The 17252-nt window shown below is 27.9% G+C and overlaps 2 protein-coding genes across 2 annotated transcripts; both read left to right on the forward strand.

Moving 5' to 3' along the window:
- Positions 1–5355: 5355 nt before the first annotated feature.
- On the forward strand, positions 5356–6695 carry LOC135962163 (collagen alpha-2(I) chain-like). Its single transcript, XM_065513933.1, has 4 exons — positions 5356–5497; positions 5602–6244; positions 6316–6409; positions 6469–6695. The coding sequence occupies exons 1-4, from the start codon at positions 5428–5430 to the stop codon at positions 6613–6615; spliced, it is 954 nt and encodes a 317-aa protein (XP_065370005.1). The 5' UTR covers positions 5356–5427; the 3' UTR covers positions 6616–6695.
- Positions 6696–7133: 438 nt separating this feature from the next.
- On the forward strand, positions 7134–15174 carry LOC135962164 (collagen alpha-1(I) chain-like). The gene is made up of 6 exons (XM_065513934.1): positions 7134–7204; positions 13745–13866; positions 13960–14193; positions 14263–14635; positions 14705–14798; positions 14909–15174. Exons 2-6 carry the CDS (start codon positions 13791–13793, stop codon positions 15053–15055), a joined length of 924 nt encoding a protein of 307 aa, XP_065370006.1. The 5' UTR covers positions 7134–7204; positions 13745–13790; the 3' UTR covers positions 15056–15174.
- Positions 15175–17252: the final 2078 nt, after the last annotated feature.

Below are 17252 nucleotides of genomic sequence, written 5' to 3' on the forward strand. Positions count from 1 at the left end.
ACACAAAGCCTAGTATTTACAAAAACAGCAGAAAAATTTTAATTAACCCTATATAGCACTTGGGGTTAAAATGACCCGAAACTTCTAAAACCATAAAAAAAATTATGATTTTAAAAGTTTGGTGTCATTTTAACCCCAAGTGCCATTAAGCGTTAATTTCCATTCTTGTGCTGTTACTATGAACCATAGAGTTTATGTTATATTTTTGTTAAATTTCATCAAAATCGGCCCAAAAATATACAACATTTCGAACATTTCGAAATCTTTTCAAGAGAAATTCCAAATATTGAAAAATTTGACTTTTGACCTTCACGATTTAAGGGTTAACGTTTTCCGATTTTAGTAAAAGTTTCAGAGTATATTTAGAATTATCTGGACTATAATATTCTGAATAAGTTTGGCTTAAAATTCATAAGACTAAGGAAATAGAGCTCATTGGCCTAAAAATTGCCAAATAATTGTTTTTTCTCGAAAATTTCAAAATTTAAATCGCAGGTACGGAAAAACTATAAGAGATATTTTAATAATTTTTTCACATTTTTATTCCCTATTATATTCTTAATAAATCCCAATGAGATGATCAAAAAATTGTGAAATTTGTTTAACAAAATTTTTAAAAATTTGAAAATAGAGTTTTGAAACTGCCGTTAAAAAAAATTTATTTTTTTGTTCATACCTAAGAATAGGTTAACGGTATCCTACGAAGACAAAAACTCATATACAAGTATATATGGACATATTTTAAGTAAAAATGAGCTTTTATTTTAATATTTATCAAAATATGTTCATTTTGTTCCTACATTTCTTGTTCTAGTGACCTGAGACACGTTAATGGCCTGGCGAATTTTTAATAACTTTAACATTTTTTGACCGATTTCTGTTTTTTATGTCTCATTAGAACGACAATTACGTACACATTTCGATTCTTTTAAATTAAATTACAAAAGTAATTTTTTAATGGCAAAATTTTTACAAAAACTGAAAAAATGCATTTTATCCCCTTGTAAATGCATCTCAAAACTTCAGAAGGCTTGCGGCACGTCTTAACCCCAACCGATTTACCTAAAATTTTTTCAGGATGATTTTTTTACTAATGTTCACCAAACTGGGGGGTGAGAATGGCCAAAATCCAACTTTCGTTTATTAAGGGCCACCCTAATATATACCCTTCTCACGAAGGTGAAGGGTATAAAAAGTACCAAAAAACAGCCGCTTGTAGATTACCAGAGAAAAGTACCAATTTCAAGTTTGAACTTTAAAAATATTCCAGTTTGCCAAAATTGTTTATGCTACAGACATGTCTGAAAATATTAAAATCTGTGTTAATGTGCCCAACAATAAATATGTTTTAAAAAAAGTACCAAACTGTTTACCCGGATTTGGCACAATATACACCTTGGCACTCCAATTCCAAATAACACACTGTTAGTTAATTTTTGTATGAATCCAGGAACCAATGTTAAACAAATTATCAAAATTGGCTTAATAATTTCAAATCAAATGTATTTTCCCGATTTTATCCCCTTTTTGGTACCTTTTTTATCCCCATTGAGGTGGTAAAATTTTATTCAAATAAATTTCTGCATCGTGGTGGGAGATCATAATAAAATATTCGTATGTCTATGTCAAATTTTATTTTTATGAAAAAGTACCAAAAATAAACACAATTTTTATCCCTTAAGGGTTCGAATTTCCAAAAAGTACCAAACTTATATTTTTTATCTTTTAATAAGTAAAGAATACGATTTAAAATTTGTTTCTATGTTGATTGGTTTAAAAGATACATAGGTTGCCAAAAAAAAAAGTACCAAAATACTGTTTTTACCCGTTTTCTCCCCTAAAAGTTGCGAATTTCGGAAAAGTACGAAACACCTGTCAGCTTATTTTTTAAATGGAGTAACATGCAATTTTATGTTCTTTTTGTAGCTTGATTAGTTTTGAAGATATAAGGTTACCGCATTTACCCTTTTTTAACCCCTAAACGTTCGAATTTCCAAAAATCCCTTCTTATCGGATCGTTTTGGGGAGTTAAAATTTCGTGATTCTAGCTTCAGCCATTTGAGTGTGCGATGATGAATCAGTCTGTCAGTCAGTAACGTTACTCTTTTATATATATAGATAATTACTGCAAATTATCTCTATATATAGTTTATTCTACTCTCCTATTTCTTTGCTTTATTATCTCTATAAAAAAATTTAGTGTTTCTTTAACTGATAACATTTGAATGTACAAATTCATTGATCAATATACAGCCGACTAGAGAAAGTTTCTTGTGGTATTTGCGGGAAAAAGTTTCAAAGTAAATGTATTTAAAGTACTATCAATTAAAATATAAAAAATTTGTGTGGACCTGTAATTCTGGATAATGCTAATTAATAAAAAAGACTTTAACTTAATATCATTTATTTCGCTTAAGTTCTAAGTACAAAACTGAATAAGACATAAAATTAAAAAAAAAGGAAATTTAAATATATTAAAAACAAATGAAGATCATTATGGTGATGACATAAAATCAGTTTTGAAATGTGTGTGGCTTATCGTGATTTTGCAAAAAAAAAAATTATTTGTGTACTTTAAAGTGGCTCTTTACATTTTTGTGAATTTGAAATTGTACTCCAAAAGCACATGTATACATTAGTTACAAAAATCTGCCAAACCCAAGGTGTAGATGTGTTGGACGATTAACCCCAGCTCGATCGTGTTATATGGTATACGATTGTTTGAATAAAATAATTGTTAAAAAAATAAATATTTTTTCCAATGAATCAAACATCATAAGTTTTTTACAAATTTAAAATAATTTCTAATTAAAATATTCGATTTATTAAATTAATTATTCGATTATTCGTTATATTTGATACTAAATCAATTTTTATTTCAATTTAATGATAAAATATCCAATTTTGTTATATTTGAAATATTATTCGAATAAAACATTCGATTATTCGTTGACAGTATTCGATAACTTGAATAAATTTTTTGCTTAAATATCAAAATAATGACATATATTAAACGATCTTATTTTGTTTTAAAAATTTTAAACCATTATTCCGTAAAATAAAAATTTTGTTTATATTTGAAAGATTATTCGAATTAAATATTCGTTTAAAATACACGATTATTCGAATGAAGCAATAGTTGAAAATTAAAATTTGTAGCCAACGAAAGAAACATCATTAATTTAAACGAATTTCTAATTAAAATATCCGATTAATTCATTAATTATTCGAATAAAATATTCGATTATTCGTTTAAAGTATATTTTTTCCAAAATATCATATATTAACAAACGTAATTAGTTTTAACGAATTTCGACTATTATTCGATTATATTATTCGATTAAATATTTCAAATATTTTATTATTCGTTTAAAGTATTTGTTACATTTGATATTTAAACATTCTTCGTCCAATTTAAATGCAACCTATTTTATTCTATGATACTTTAAAAATAATTCCAATGAGTTATTCGATTAAAGTATTCGATTATTCGAATAAAATAATTAACAAAAATAAATATTGTATCAAATCCAAGACACATTATAAGTTTGAATAAATTTTGTTAACATATTTAATTATATTATATTTGAAATAGTATTCGAATAAAATATTCGATTATTCGTTTAATGTATACGATTACTAGAGTATTTTCTTCCAGAATATAACGAACGTAGTTAGTTTTAGCCAATTTAGACTATTATTCGATTAAAGTATTGGATTAATTATTTTAAATATTCGATCTTTCGTTTAAATTATTTGTTACATTTGATACTTAAACATAATTCATTTAATTTAAATAAACTAGTTTATTCAATTTTATTTTAAAGATTCGATTATTCGAATAGAATAATTGACAATAATACAGATTGTATCAAATCAAACACACGTTATAAATTTGAAAGAATAATATTCAATCTATATATATAACAAGTAAGAAAGTATGGTCGGTCAAGCCCGACCATATAATACCCTACACCAAGTAAATGAGTAAAAATATTTTTCTTTTAAAATATCAATAATTTATATTTTTGAGTAATTTTTCGAAGGGGCCTTATATGGGAGCTATGATCAATTATGGACCGATCACCATAAAATTAGGTCGTGTGATTTATGTCTATATTAAAGTTAACTATGTTGAATTTTGTGTGTATACCAACATTTTTAAGCGATTTATGCACGTTAAAGTGATTTTCGGAAGCGGGTCTATATGGGAGCTATGACTAATTATGGACCGATCGTAACAAAATTTGGTGACATGAATTTTGTATATATAAAACTTATTTGGAGCGATATTTGTGTAGATACATAGATAAATTAAACATTTATGACCGATAAAGTCCAATTTCGAGGGGACATTTGTATGGGGGCTAGGTGTAATAATGGACCGATTTCAGCCAGTTTCAATAGGCTTGGTCCTTGGGCCGAAAAAGTAATATGTACCAAATTTGATCGAAATATCTTCAAAATTGCGACCTGTACTCTGCGCACAAGGTTTACATGGACAGCCAGCCAGCCAGCCAGCCAACCAGACGGACGGACATCGTTTAATCGACTCAGAAAGTGATTCTAAGTCGATCGGTATACTTTAAGGTGGGTGTTAGACCAATATTTTTGGGCGTTACAAACATGTGCACAAACGCATAATACCCTCCCCACTATGGTGGTGTAGGGTATAAAAATGAAATGGTCCATGTATGTAATGTCATCACGTGAGAACGGCTGGAGCGATTTGGCTGATTTTTTTTTATTCGATTCGAAATTTTCAGGAGCCAGTTTGTAAAGAAAAAAAATTCAAAAATTCCGGGTAAAACTCGGAAATTCTTTTTGTTTGTGAGTCCAGTCAACTGTAATAAAAAAGCTCCCTAAAGTATGCAGTACAAATTTATATATTTTATTTGCAAATAAATAAGAACAGGCTGGTGTACGAAAGTTGGAGAAACTTGAAGAACTAACATTAGTAAATGCTACCTGGCGAAGCCGGGCCACCAACTAGTTAATTAATAAAAATACAATATTATCCGTTTAAAGTATTCGATTAAATATTTTAAATATTCGATTATTCGTTTAAATTATTTGTTATAAAATTTCATTCGATTTAAGTGTAATTTTAATTCTAATATATTTTAAATATTATTCGAATAAAATATTCGATTATTCGTTAAAAGAATTCGATTATTCGAATAAAATAATTAATTGAAATCAAACGAAAGTCATTAGTTTTAACAAATTTATAGCAATTTTCAATTAAAATAATCGATTATTCGTTTAAATTATGCGCTTGAATTGATTTTAAAACAATTTTTGTGGGATTTTAATAAATCTTTATAATTTTATTTGTTTATTTTCAGATTAAGCATTTAATGTTTTAATTTTATTAACATAATAAAGCTATGAGCCATTAGTGAAAGTGTAAAAAAGGGAAATAAAATGAATTTAAAAATATTTTTTTTTATTAGCGCAAATGTTCTCATACACTTTGTAATGGGTGAACAAGAATGTAAGTGTTTTTTTGGGGAAAATATCAACAAGACAGTTCTCATATTAATATTTCCTAATTCAAAATGTTTGATTGTTCGTTTTAACAAAACCTAAAATTTATAGGTCCCACCGGATGTCAAGGTGCTAAAGGTGATCTTGGTTTGAATGGTAATGGACCTCCTGGACATAGTGGTTTGCCTGGTAATGTAGAATTTCGTTTTATTAAAGGTGATCGTGGTTTTTCTGGACCCATTGGACCAAAAGGTGATGTTGCTCTTCCTGGTCCTCCTGGCCCTCCCGGTGAGATACCACACTTAACCGACGAGGAAAAACAAACTATGATCTTAAAGGCCTACGAGAATTTCACGATTTCTTGCAAGCATTCAACAATAGCTAATGGCCAAAAATTATCACCCGCCAAAACATGCCGTGATCTCTTTGCAAACTACCCTGACTACAACTCTGGCGAATATTGGATTGATCCCAACGAAGCTGATCCAACTGATGCAATATACGTATTTTGTGAAAAGAAAAGACGAGCCACCTGTATCAGGCCAGAGCCCAGTGAATCTAATGTATTAACTTACAATGGAACTGAAAAGGAAGTGTGGTTAAGCGATATGTTTTTAGGCATGAAGATACATTATAATATTGATTCCAATCAAATGCGATTCCTGCAGCTATTGTCATCAAATGCAACACAAGAAATAGTATTCTTTTGCAAAAACACAGTGGCCTACGGCCGTAATAAATTGAACTATTCAAGGTACGAACATAATTAAAACACATATTAACGTTTTTATATTTTATTTATTAATATATTTGAATCTTTTATAGAAAGGGTTTGAAATTATTAACCTGGAATGATGCCGAATTAAAGCCCGAGGGTTCCCGACTCCTAAGATATAAAGTCAAATTGGACGATTGTCGTGTAAGTTGCCTTTAGATAATATAATTTGATTAAGTAGAATGTTTTTTTTAATTTTGTAGACACTTTCCGGCAATTGGGAAATAACTATTATTAACTACATCACCGACAAAACTCAACGATTGCCTATTGTCGATATAGCGATACGTGATGTGGGCCAGTTAAATCAACAATTCCGAATTTTTATGGAGCCAGCATGTTTCTATTAGAGTTTATTTTTTCAGCTGATCTAAACAAAATGCTTAAATAATTGTTATATTTAAATAAAATTAAATCTAAGCTGCTTGAATTCGTAGGGATTTTTGGAATTTTTTTTAATTTTAACACAACATTTTGGCATTCAAATAAAATAAACTTTCAGCCTAACCATAAAAGAAATTTTTAAGTTAATTTTTGTAGAGTAAATTAAATTCCGAACTGTTTGCATGATATAAGCCAGAGAATATGATCACTTGTTTGCAAAAATGACACCGAGGCCCCAAATCTTTTGGGGGCCCATAAAAAAAAGTGCATGACTTTGGGCAAAACTGGATGACACGATTTATTTTTTTCTTTGGTCTTTTCTCACGTAGTGGTGTCCGTATATGTTTGTTTTTTTCGTGTTTCACTGTGTTACTTACTAATGCCAATTAATCTCTATAATTTATTTTACTCTCCTATTTCTTTGCTATAATTTCTATATATTGAAATTCATTGTAAATTTAACTGATAACATTTGACTGTACAAATTTATTGATCAATATACAGGCGACTAGAAAGGTTCTTTTGCTATTTGCAGAAAAAAGTTATAAAATTAAGGTATTTGAAGTAATTAAAAAAAATCAGTATAAGTAATGGGTGACTGTAAAATTTCTGTGGACTTAAAAGGCCGGATAAAGCTAATTAATAAATAAGGTCTTAAGTACAAAACAGTGTAGGACAAACAATTTAACCCTCTAACCGGCAAGGCTGCCTTTAGGCGGGGTATGTTAAATGTATGTAATGCTGCTTTATTTGCTTATTTCTCCCGTTATAACGGTAAATATGTGTAAAGAGACAAACAATTTACTTATTGTGATAAATATGAACGTGCACTTGTCTTTTGTTTTTTGTTTTTTTTTATTCAAACAATAACCTGGTATATTTGTTTACCTCAAAATAAAATTAAACGGTTAGAGGGTTAAAAAAAAAATAATACATATTTGAAATATATGTATTAAAAACAAATGAAGATTAATGGAATAATTAAATGATGTTGAAATAAAATCAGTTTTTATATGGGTGTGGCTTATCATGTTTTTGCAAAACAATATTATTTGTGTACTTTAGGGTTGCTCTTTACTATAGATCTTCATAACTTATATAGATATAGACAAAATTTAAAATACATCTACTTAAAAAATCAGTAGACAGGTGTTTGGTACTCTTTTTAAAAAAAATTATTTATATAAACAATATTACTTTTTTGGAAATTGATTTTTAGATTTTTTTTTTTAATTTTTAAAAAAAAAATTTAAATTTTTTTTTTAATTTTTAAAAAAATTTTAATTTTTTAAAAAAAAAATTTCTAATTTTTTAAAAAAGAATTTTTAATTTTAAAAAAGAATTTTTAATTTTAAAAAAAAATTTTTAATTTTTTAAAAAAAAAAATTTAATTTTTAAAAAAAAAAAATTTTTTATTAAAAAAAAAAATACTTAAAAAATTAGCAGACAGGTGTTTGGTACTCTTTTTAAAAAAATTATTTATATAAACAAAATTATTTTTTTGGAAATTGATTTTTAGATTTTTTTTTTAATTTTTAACAAAAAAATTTTAATTTTTAAAAAAAAAATTTTTAATTGAAAAAAAAATACTTAAAAAATTAGCAGACATGTGTTTGGTACTCTTTTTAGAAAAAATTATTATATAAACAAAATTATTTTTTTGGAAATGAAAAAAAAATTTAGTTTTTTAAAAAATAAAATTTTATTTTTAAAAAAAAAAAATTTTATTGAAAAAAAATTTTTAATTTTCAATTTTTTTTTTTTTAAAAAAATTTTAATTGAAAAAGAAATACTTAAAAAATTAGCAGACAGGTGTTTGGTACTCTTTTTACAAATAAATTATTTATATAAACAAAATTATTTCTTTGCAAATGAAAAAAATTTAATTTTCTTAAAAAAAAATTATTTATATAAACAAAATTATTTTTTTGGAAATTGATTTTTAGATTTTTTTTTTAATTTTTAACAAAAAAATTTTAATTTTTTAAAAAAAAATTTTTAATTGAAAAAAAAAATTTTTAATTGAAAAAAAAATACTTAAAAAATTAGCAGACATGTGTTTGGTACTCTTTTTAGAAAAAATTATTTATATAAACAAAATTATTTTTTTGGAAATGAAAAAAAATTTAGTTTTTTAAAAAATAAAATTTTATTTTTTAAAAAAAAAATTTTTATTGAAAAAAATTTTTAATTTTTAAAAAAAAAAAATTTTAATTGAAAAAGAAATACTTAAAAAATTAGCTGACAGGTGTTTGGTACTCTTTTTACAAAAAAATTATTTATGGGGCATTTCACGTCAAGTGAACCAACTTTTGAAATCAAACAAAACTTTTGAAATCAATCGCGATGAAATTTGCACCAATATTAGTTCTATTGGATAGTAATTCGGACACCATTTTTCAACAAGATCGGTCAAGAATTCTCTGAGTTATAGGAGGTCAAAATTTGACATTTTGGCCAAACAGGTGTTTTTTTTTATCCATATAACTTATTACCAGGGAAACCAAAATATGCAAATGCATGTTTTTTCTGGTGAGTCTAATGGGCACATGGATAAGATATTTACACGTTTCAGAACTATTTAAGAATTTTGGCATCGATTTGTGAGTGCATATTTTTGCATATTTTACCCTTAAATGCATATTTTTGCATATATTTGTTTTAAGAGCCTATTTATGTCATATTTTTTAGAGCATATTTTACTGTTTAATAGCATATTTTGACTTTATAAAAAACAAATTTTTTCTTACTTATTTTTCGATGTTGTGTTACAGGTTTTGTTTAAAATTCAAAATTGAAAAATAGATGTCTTTTTTTAATATAAAATAAGCTCTATTTTAATAATAGCGCCATCTAAATATCAAATTTTAGTTCTAATTCAAACTTAACCGTTCTTTAATATTAAGATAATGTAGAATAGCTCAATATAATATGAGAAACAAAGACAGCAATATTCACATTAAAATTATAACTTCCATTGTGAACATTGTGTTCAATCTGTCAATGTAATTTGATAAATTTAATACTAAAGCAATAGCTGTTTGCTTTTACATGTGAAATTTTGACTGTTTACTGTCAGAGTTAGTACAAAACAAATATCCGCCGTTTTGTTTACTACTTTTTACCAACTACCACCAGAGTCTGTTGTAACCCGTTGGGGAACATGGCTTTCAGCTGTTAATTATTACGCCAACAATTTTTAAAAAATTTGTGAAGTAATCAATGCTTTAAAAACCGAGGAGTCTCAGTTTATTAACATTGCTAAAGATACTTTAAATACACCTACAATAAAAAATGACTTAATTTTTATAACGTCAAATATTGGATTTATTGAAACATTTACATTTACAATGACCGATCAGTATAATTTAGTGAACAAACATTTAAAAATAGTGATAAAATACCAAATTGTAGTGTTAAAACTAATATTAAAATAAAATTTGAACAAATAATAGGAAAAAAATGTAGGATTAAAAATTATAGAAAGCATTTGTAAGCAGTCTAAATTACTTTCCTCAACACAGATTTCAAAACTAAGCGTTAAAGAAATATTATCTATTAAATTTGCTTCTATAACGTCAGTCTATGTATAAAAATGTTTTCAGATCCAATAGACAACGATTTTTATTTGAAAATTTAAGTCAACATTTTGTAATTTATTGCAATAATAACCTTAATCGAAGAAGTGACTTTATATTTATATAAAATATCTTCAAAAAAATACCTCTCGAGGTCTTTTCATAACTTAAGTTCCAATTGTTTTTATGTCGTATTTATTTTTTGTTATACTTGTTTTAGTTCTAGCTATTTTTGTTTATTTTATGTTACTTTACCTTTTTAGAAATGAATTGTGTTGATTTTTTTAAATAAAAGTATATTTTTTTTGTTAAAAATTATGTAAAAGTTTGTTTTTTAAGAGCATATTTTTAAATTTTAAGAGCATATTTTAAAGTTTTTACTGCATATTTAAAGCGCTTAAAACGCTTTTTTTAGAGCATATTTCCGGTTTCCCTGCTTATTACCTATTGTTCTTAGCAAAATGTGTACCAAATAGTTTAGATAGCTATTTATGCAATCTTTCGAAAAAAAAATTAAAAAAATTTAATAAAATTTTTTTGATTTTTTTTTAAATCAAAAATATTTTTGACTTTTTTTTTCAAAATGGGCCCTTTTTATTTTTTTTTTTTATTTTTTTTAAGAAAGCTTAGGTCTTTTCCTAAGCGACCTATATGGTCGCTTAGTGGGATGCGAGTGGGATATCTATCAAAAAAAATATTTTGTAACTCAAGATTTAAAATTTTTTAATTTTTTTGCAAAATCAAAAACTTTGTTGACTTTTTTTAAAAAAATGGACCCATTTTTTAATTTTTTTTTTTTGCTCAGAAGAAAGCTTATGTGTTTTCCTTTAACACCCTTTTTGTCGCTTAGTGGGATGCGAGTGGGATATCTATAAAAAAATGTTTTGTAACTCAAGACATACAATTTTTTACTTTTTTTTTGAAAAATCAAAAACCTTTTTGACTTTTTTTTTCCAAAATGGACTCTTTTTTTATTAATTTTTTTTCTCAAAAGAAAGCTTAGGTCTTTTCCTTTAAAACCTTTTTGGTCGCTTAGTGGGATGCGAGTGGGATATCTATCAAAATAAATGTTTTGTAACTCAAGACAAAGGATTTTAAATTTGCACTATTTTAATTTTGTTCATATTTGTGTGTAAACCTTAAAAATTAAACTTACGCAGAGAAACTAGACACATTAGCCTTTCCGATGGTATGTAACATACCCAACTAAAATTTCATAGCCTCGATACTGTAATACCCATAATATGTTAACCTCAGGAATAAAAATCATAAACAAAATTATTTCTTTGCAAATGAAAAAAAATTTAATTTTCTTAAAAAATATTAAACTTTTTTAAAAAAAAATTAATTTTTAAAAAAAAAAATTAATTTTTTAAAAAAAAAATTAATTTTTTAAAAAAAAAATTTTTATTTTTTAAAAAAAAAGTTTTTATTGAAAAAAATACTTACAAAATTAGCAGAAATTTAGAAAAAATTATTTACATAAACAAAATTATTTGTTTGGAAATTGGTTTTTAGATTTTTTTTTTAAATTTTTAAAAAAAAAAATTTTAATTTTTTAAAAAAAAAAAATAATTAAAAAAAAAAAAAAATATTTTTTAAAAAAATACTTAAAAAATTTGCAGACAGGTGTTTGGAACTCTTTTTAGAAAAAATTATTTATATAAACAAAATTATTTTTTTTTTAATTGTTTTTTAAAAAAACAAATTTAAATTTTTTAAAAAAAATTTATTTTTTAATTTTAAAAAAAAAAAATTTATTGAAAAAAAAATTCGAATTAAAAAATATTTTTTCCGATTTTAACCCATTGTAGGTGAAACTTACTATGGTATTATATACGTCGCACGGTTGCTCATATCTCAATTTCATCGGCCAAAAGTCCAACTTTTTGTTAACTCCGATTTCAAAAATTTTAATGCCATTCAATAGTAAACACATTGAAACTAAGGAAGCCAAAAAATTAGATAAAATAATTGTCAATTGTGTGCGTGGCATGCTATTAAAGTCAAATATTTTATGTCATTTTATAAAAAATGTGATTTTTGTAAATTTGATCAGAAGTAAATTATCATTACTTGCAAACTATTATAGATAATTGAATGATTTTTCTTTTGTTATGTTGGTAGGATAATAGTCTTTAAGAGCTGATATGATTTGTCACTGTACCGTTTATAGCTGATGTGTTATTAATTTTTTTCTCAGGTACTATATTTTAGACAAATTTGAATTTCAGTGGAATAAAAGTGCTTAGGATCAAAAGGGGTTAAACAAATTTTACTACCAGGAGAAAGTCCAAAGTGTCCTCTTTAAGGCCATATATACTTGTTGCCCTGTTTTGAACTGTTTGTTGAACACTTTATTCATTTGAATGAAATTACTCCCAAATTTACTTGTTCATATGACTGGCGCAAAGTACAAGTCGCAATTTTGAAGATATTGCGATAAAATTTGGTACATACATTTTTTTTCGGCCCGACAACGAAGTCTATTGAAAATTACTGAAATCGCTCCACTATTTCACCTAGCACCCATACAAATGTTCTCCCGAAATTATACTTTATCGGTCGTAAATGGTTAATTTATATATGTATCTACACAAATTTTGCTCCAAATAAGTTTTATATAGCACCCATACAAATGTTCTCCCGAAATTATACTTTATCGGTCGTAAATGGTTAATTTATATATGTATCTACACAAATTTTGCTCCAAATAAGTTTTATATAAACTGAATTAATGTCACCTAATTTTATGATGATCGGTCCATTATTAGTCATAGCTCCCATATAAGACCCGCTTCCGAAAATCACTTTAACGAGCATAAATCTCTTAAAAATGTTGGTATAAACATAAAATTCAACAGAAATAACTTACATATAGACATAAATCACACAACCTAATTTCATGGCGATAGGTCCATAATTAGTCATAGCTCCCATATAATGCCCTCTTCCGAAAATCATTCACGAATATAAATTATAGTGTAGGGTATTATATAGTCGAGCTTGGCGAGCCACTGTGCTTCGTTGCAAATGAAATGGTCCATGTATGTAATGCCATCACGTGAGAACGGCTGGAGCGATTTGTCTGATTTTTTTTTTATTCGATTCGAAATTTTCAGGAGATGGTTTGTAGAGCAAAAAAAAATTTTATTTGCAAATAAATAAGAACAGGCTGGTGCGCATGGGTTGGAGAAACTTGAAGAACTAAAATTAGTAAATGCTACCGGGCGAAGCCGGTTTGCATTTGTGAAACGATTTTCTCGATTTTAAATAGTAAACGAGCCGGCAGAATTCCAGAGATAATTATGTAAGCATGTAAGTTATTTGGGGGCTTCGGAAAGATGATGATCCTTTGCAAGGGCGTATAAATTGGACCTGCAATGGATTAAAATCGGAAAAAATATCTTTTAAACCGAATTTTTTTTTAACTCAAAAAAAATTTTTTCGCCAAAAACGTAAAAAAAAATATTTTATATGATGTTTTCTTTTAACAATTTTATTTATTAAATTTCAGATAAATATTGCATTCAACAACAAGTGAAAGTGAAAAGCGATATAAAATGAATTTAAAAATATTTTTGTTTATTAGCGTCAATGTTTTCTTCATACAAATTGTAAAGGGTGAACAATGTGAATGTGAGTTTTTTTTTTGCAAAATATCAAAAAAATATAGTTCTCCTGTAAAAATGTTTGTTTGCTGGTTTTAATAAAGTTACTTAAATTTAATAGGTATTGCTGGACCTCCTGGTTTGAAAGGTGAACGTGGCTTGATTGGTGTGACTGGTGCTCCTGGTTATCCTGGAATTCCTGGTAAGAAAGGTGATGCTGGGGAACCTGGTCAAGATGGTCTTCCTGGACTTCCTGGTGTTTATGGACCTCCTGGTTTGAAAGGTGAACCTGGTTATATCGGAATACCTGGTATTCCTGAACATTCTGGTATCAAAGGTGATAGGGATTTTCCAGGTAAGATAAAACACTTGGTTTTATAGGCCCACCATAATTTCAATGTTTATTTCCAACGTTCAAAATCAGCCAATGGCCAACAATTTTCACCTGCCAAAACATGCCGTGATCTCTTTGCTGCCCATCCCGAATACAAATCTGGTGAATATTGGATTGATCCCAACGAAGCTAATATAATTGATGCCATATTCGTATTTTGTGATAAGGATAGACGAGCCACCTGTATCATGCCACAGCCCACAGAATCTAATATAATTACCTACAATGGAAATGAAAAGGAAGTGTGGTTAAGCGATGTGATTGAAGGCATGAACATACATTATAATATTGATAATTATCAAATGGGAGCATTGCAGCGAATGTCACTCAATGCCACACAAAAAATAACATTCAACTGCAAGAACACAATAGCCTACGACGATGATGCATTGAACTCTTCTAGGTACGAAGAACATAATTAAAACAAATATTAACGTTTTTTATATTTGAAATATTATTGCAACATTTACAGAAAGGGTTTGAAATTGTTAACCTGGAACGATGCCGAATTAAAGTCCGAAGGTTCCCAATTCCTAAGATATAAAGCCGAACTAGACGACTGTCGTGTAAGTTTGTTTACTTTCAGTTCGTAAGACCACTGGTGGCTATATGTGCCGACAACTGCTTTAGTCCACATAAATTGCTTAAGCTTGTTTCTTTTTCTGTTAATTTTCAGAAACGTTCCAGCACCTGGGAAAAAACTGTTATCAGATACACCACCAACAAAACGCAAAGATTACCTATTGTCGATATAGCGATACGTGATGTGGGCAAACCTTATCAAGAATTCAGCATCGAATTGGGGCCGGCTTGTTTCTTTTAGTCATATTTTTTATACAATTTATAATAACCTTTTTTTTAATCCTGGTTTTCATTAAAAACTAAAAAATAAATTTCTAAAAAGAAAATGCTTACAATAAATCAAATTTCAATAAAAAAAAACAGCTAAACAACAATTAACTAAAATACTTGTTATATGTCAGTCAAACTGGCAGATAACAAGTAAGAGAGCTATATTCAGCTTTAATATAAAGATTGAAAATATCCTGTTCGTCTTCAGAAAAATGATTTCAAAAGAGAGAAATGTTGAAATTACAAACGGAATAACAACCCTAATATACCCTTCCCACTTAAGGTGAAGGGTATAAAAAACAGTGTTGTATATTACTGTCGACAAGTAATCGAAAAATAGATGGCGCTATTAAAGTTTTTTATTCTTACAATTGTTTTGCAAGATCAAAAACCATTAAATGAGTTCCGTATATATAACAGTGGAAAAGAATAATGTTTGGAATGATATTTCGAATACTTCACTTCAATTTTAGTATTCTGTTCTAGTTCTGTTCTAGTTCTGTTCTAGTTCTGTTCTAGTTCTGTTCTAGTTCTGTTCTAGTTCTGTTCTAGTTCTGTTCTAGTTCTGTTCTAGTTCTGTTCTAGTTCTGTTCTAGTTCTGTTCTAGTTCTGTTCTAGTTCTGTTCTAGTTCTGTTCTAGTTCTGTTCTAGTTCTGTTCTAGTTCTGTTCTAGTTCTGTTCTAGTTCTGTTCTAGTTCTGTTCTAGTTCTGTTCTAGTTCTGTTCTAGTTCTGTTCTAGTTCTGTTCTAGTTCTGTTCTAGTTCTGTTCTAGTTCTGTTCTAGTTCTGTTCTAGTTCTGTTCTAGTTCTGTTCTAGTTCTGTTCTAGTTCTGTTCTAGTTCTGTTCTAGTTCTGTTCTAGTTCTGTTCTAGTTCTGTTCTAGTTCTGTTCTAGTTCTGTTCTAGTTCTGTTCTAGTTCTGTTCTAGTTCTGTTCTAGTTCTAGTTCTGTTCTAGTTCTGTTCTAGTTCTGTTCTAGTTCTGTTCTAGTTCTGTTCTAGTTCTGTTCTAGTTCTGTTCTAGTTCTGTTCTAGTTCTGTTCTAGTTCTGTTCTAGTTCTGTTCAAGTTCTGTTCTAGTTCTGTTCTAGTTCTGTTCTAGTTCTGTTCTGTTCTAGTTCTGTTCTAGTTCTGTTCTAGTTCTGTTCTAGTTCTGTTCTAGTTCTGTTCTAGTTCTGTTCTAGTTCTGTTCTAGTTCTGTTCTAGTTCTGTTCTAGTTCTGTTCTAGTTCTGTTCTAGTTCTGTTCTAGTTCTGTTCTAGTTCTGTTCTAGTTCTGTTCTAGTTCTGTTCTAGTTCTGTTCTAGTTCTGTTCTAGTTCTGTTCTAGTTCTGTTCTAGTTCTGTTCTAGTTCTGTTCTAGTTCTGTTCTAGTTCTGTTCTAGTTCTGTTCTAGTTCTGTTCTAGTTCTGTTCTAGTTCTGTTCTAGTTCTGTTCTAGTTCTGTTCTAGTTCTGTTCTAGTTCTGTTCTAGTTCTGTTCTAGTTCTGTTCTAGTTCTGTTCTAGTTCTGTTCTAGTTCTGTTCTAGTTCTGTTCTAGTTCTGTTCTAGTTCTGTTCTAGTTCTGTTCTAGTTCTGTTCTAGTTCTGTTCTAGTTCTGTTCTAGTTCTGTTCTAGTTCTGTTCTAGTTCTGTTCTAGTTCTGTTCTAGTTCTGTTCTAGTTCTGTTCTAGTTCTGTTCTAGTTCTGTTCTAGTTCTGTTCTAGTTCTGTTCTAGTTCTAGTTCTGTTCTAGTTCTGTTCTAGTTCTGTTCTAGTTCTGTTCTAGTTCTGTTCTAGTTCTGTTCTAGTTCTGTTCTAGTTCTGTTCTAGTTCTGTTCTAGTTCTGTTCTAGTTCTGTTCTAGTTCTGTTCTAGTTCTGTTTTATTTGATAACATACTGCTCGTTGTAAAGCTGCTATAATAGCGCTTATTCTCCTTTCAAACATTTACCTTTCATGGGTCCACTGTGTGCCATAAATAAAAATGTTATTGTTTTTAGAACTTCGAAACATTGATATGAAAACTTGTCAATTTTTTATATAAAAATCAGCAACAACAAAAATGAACATGAAAGCAATTTTATACAGAATGGCCTACAGCAGCAGCAATAGGAGGTGGAGGAGAAAAAACAAAACAGCAGCTGGAGGAATATGTTGATGCTACTGCTCTCGAACACACATAAATAAATCCAGGGATAG

The sequence above is a fragment of the Calliphora vicina genome, chromosome 5 (assembly GCF_958450345.1).
Source record: "Calliphora vicina chromosome 5, idCalVici1.1, whole genome shotgun sequence".
NCBI lineage: Eukaryota > Metazoa > Arthropoda > Insecta > Diptera > Calliphoridae > Calliphora > Calliphora vicina.